General features: G+C 40.7%; 1 protein-coding gene across 1 annotated transcript in view; it reads left to right on the forward strand.

Moving 5' to 3' along the window:
* Nucleotides 1–3,283, forward strand: part of LOC101853970 (putative GPI-anchored protein pfl2) — a gene marked incomplete in the record, with an annotated part of 26,033 nt that overhangs the window by 19,887 nt on the left and 2,863 nt on the right. The window contains 1 exon segment of the mRNA XM_013088235.2: nucleotides 2,697–2,741. Within this exon segment, the coding sequence (XP_012943689.1) occupies nucleotides 2,697–2,741 (45 nt within the window).

A 3,283-nucleotide genomic window follows, 5' to 3' on the forward strand; every position in this document is an offset into this window, starting at 1 on the left:
TTGAGTCTGTAAAGCCACAGAGTGTGTCTAATCTACTTCGTTCTGTAAATCACACACGAGTTTTGATGTGCTCAGTTCTGCAAGTCCTAACATGATTTTTGTATTTCATGATTTAGCATAGTCTTGGCTTTTCATAACCAATGCTGTGCCCAAGCCTGAAGTTTTTATTGATGTTCGTCCTTCACTGGAGCAGATGGTCTTGACAACATCACTAGGGATGTGGGGTGGGGGGTGATTGCTGATCAGTCCCAATCATTGCCCGGAAACGTCTGTTGCAGTGAAAGCAGGGGATGTGTAGGGCTGCACTGATTTGGGAGGTGAGGTTGTCTCGGTCTTTTCTCAGCTGACGTCCATACCTATCGCATCTGATGCCTCTGTCTTAGAACTCAGCATTTCCAGATCTTATTAAGGAGCGCCAGGCAGCGCATTCTTGAGCAGCTTCTTCCACGGCTGTATGTGAAATGTCACATCGCTTCAGAGATGCATTCGGCACATCTTTCTCCCTTTTTTTCTGCCTGTCAAAAGAGCAGTCTAAGTCTGATTCCCTGTAAAGACTTCTCTGTTGACACCCACCCCTTGGCGCTCATATGACCTTATGCAGTTGCGAGTGCCGTAAAACCCTCTACTATTAAAAAAAAAATTAAAAGAGTTGGCCAGGATGGGGTAGATGCTCTTTAACCTTGGCCTGCTAGAGCACCTCAATGTCCGGGACTCTGTCTTGCCCCTTGACACGAGCAGGGTCCCGAGGTATCTAATTTGGAAAGCACTGAGCTGCCTGGCATTCCGACTGTAGCTAGTTCATGTTTTGCAGGCGTGGAGGAGGAACGGCAGAATTACTGCACTATACACTTTGAGCTTTAAGGCTCAGTTCAGATTAGTTCTTATTACTCGTGTTGTTACTTTGTAAGGGAATTTTATCCCCCATGTTACCTTACATGCGATTTTCTTTACTCACACATTTACTTAGCATTAGCATTGGTTTTCCCTTACTAATGCGGTTTTTCCATTATCCAACACGTTCTGAGATGTTCTTGTTTTTTTTACTGAAAACTGCTAGTCACTACACACCTTTTACCCGGCAATGCCTTCTTTATTTTGCAAATGACTATACGTTATGTTTTGACCTAACAGGACTCGTGCCTTTCACTCCTTAGTGTCTTACGCTTCGTAAGATTGGCATTACACATGTCTTCACCCGAGCATGGATTTACCATTACAAAATTAAATATATAGGCCAATGCTTTTACCTAGCAGGATTTAGCATTACTTTAAAATTAGTGTCTTTAAAAATCTAGCCATAGTTTGTTTTTCTTATATCTTTTTAATGTAAATCGGATTTAGCGTTACATCCATATTTTTACCGCAGTGGCGTCGGTGGCCTAGTGGTTAGGCTATTGGACCCGTAATCGTGAGATTGCGGGTTCGGGGGTTCGAGACTCAGCTTGCTCAGACGTTGTGTCCTTTGGGAAAGGCACTTTACACGAATTTTCCATTTGGCTCAGTCCTTTTGGAACTGGACGTTAAACTCGGAGGTCCCGCCTCTTAAATAACCTAGAAGTGTTGATAAGGGCGTTAAACCTATACCATTTTCACCTTATTTTTTACTAACATAGATTTAGAATGCTTCGTGTTTTAAACCAAAATTAATAGGCACATGTTCTTCTCATTATGCCTCATTTTTAAAAATGTCAAACCAGAGAATTGTTCAGTTTTACTAGTGTTACTGTTAACTCTCTGGTCGAACATGAGTTCAGTTTTGAGCGAATGAGGAAAAGTGTTCGTCTTTAAGTATTTTTACTGACCTCTCATCTGTGCCCAGCTGTGGCGCCGCCTAGTCCTGATTTCACTTTCGAATGTTTCAGCCGACCTAGCAACACTGACCTATACTGATATCTGCCAGAGTGTTTGTCTATTGCTGAATGTGGGAATAACGTGATAGGTAGCTAAACGAATAAAATGACTGACTGGATCTCTCTGGAACTAGAGCTAACAGGCATGTGCAGCGTGTGCTCCAGACTGCTTTATCTTTTAACTTTACAACATGTTACATGTATATTTCGAGTTGTCAATTATTTTTTGTTCTTGTTGTTCTTGTTGGGTTTTGCGGTTCTTATAAATATTTTTTATGGGGGTTGAGGAGGGGAAGGGGAAGCTTTTACTCACAAAATAAGCAATCTCAGTCAAAACCGTCTCTCCAATAACCCCTTTACAATAAATTTAATATTTTGGATTGTGTAATATATGAGGGTTATTTCTCCTCAAATTGGCTGTTTCAGTTAAAATTGTAGAAAAAAAAGTAATTTTTAATTTTAACTCAATTTTACTCTTTGTGTCTTCCAAAAATGTAGTCCGTCATCACGTATCTGACGTTGTGAATTTGCAGTTTCAATCCTAGCTTTTGACTGACTATTAGAGCTACAAGTATGAGTGCTTTCACCTAACAGGATTTTACGTCACATTTGTGTCTGTAGAAATCAATCTTGCCTTAGCTTGGTTTACACGTGTCATTTAAAACTGTAAAACGGATGAAGCATTACACAAGGGTTCAGCATCACCATTTTTATACTAATACAGATTTAACTCGCTTCGTATTTTTAACCAAAATAGGCTCAGCATTACACATGTTCTTCTCATCATGCCTTGACTTTTAAAAAGTCAAACAAAAGTTCAATTTCCTACGTGTTTTTGTGTTTCAGCCGACACAGCTACTTTTACCACCACCGATGTTTGCAACGATAGTGGTAAGTTCATAGCTGAATTGTGAATAGCTGGTTATGTAGCTAACTGGGGACGTCTGTATCTCTTTATCAACATCTTTTTGTAAAACTGTATTAATTCAATTCGAGTGACCCGAGTTTTTGGACTACACACTGGTTTGGGGAAATCATTCATCAGCCAGGATGTTTCTTATGGGATGATGTCATCCTATATTTGTCTTCCACAGCCCTTCCAATTTTTCTCTTGCCAGAATCTGAACGAAAAAACAAAACAGAACAAAAACAAAACAAAACAAAACCCATCCATAACAACTCATCATCAATTAGATTTTTATTTTGTATGTTTGGCAATGACGTATTAAGCGTTTAGCCAATGGGACGTTCACAATCCCAAGTAACACTTACTCCCCTCCCCTCTCTCCTCATGTTTTCAGCTTCTTTCCACTCATTCTCTCCCGTAGGCACCCTCTCCTCTGTCCCATACCTCACTCTTAGCCTCCCATTGACTTGAGTCCTCCCTCACCCCACCACTTCCTTCTTCAACCTCTCACTTCACCCTCCCCCCC

The sequence above is a fragment of the Aplysia californica genome, unplaced genomic scaffold (assembly GCF_000002075.1).
Source record: "Aplysia californica isolate F4 #8 unplaced genomic scaffold, AplCal3.0 scaffold00708, whole genome shotgun sequence".
NCBI lineage: Eukaryota > Metazoa > Mollusca > Gastropoda > Aplysiida > Aplysiidae > Aplysia > Aplysia californica.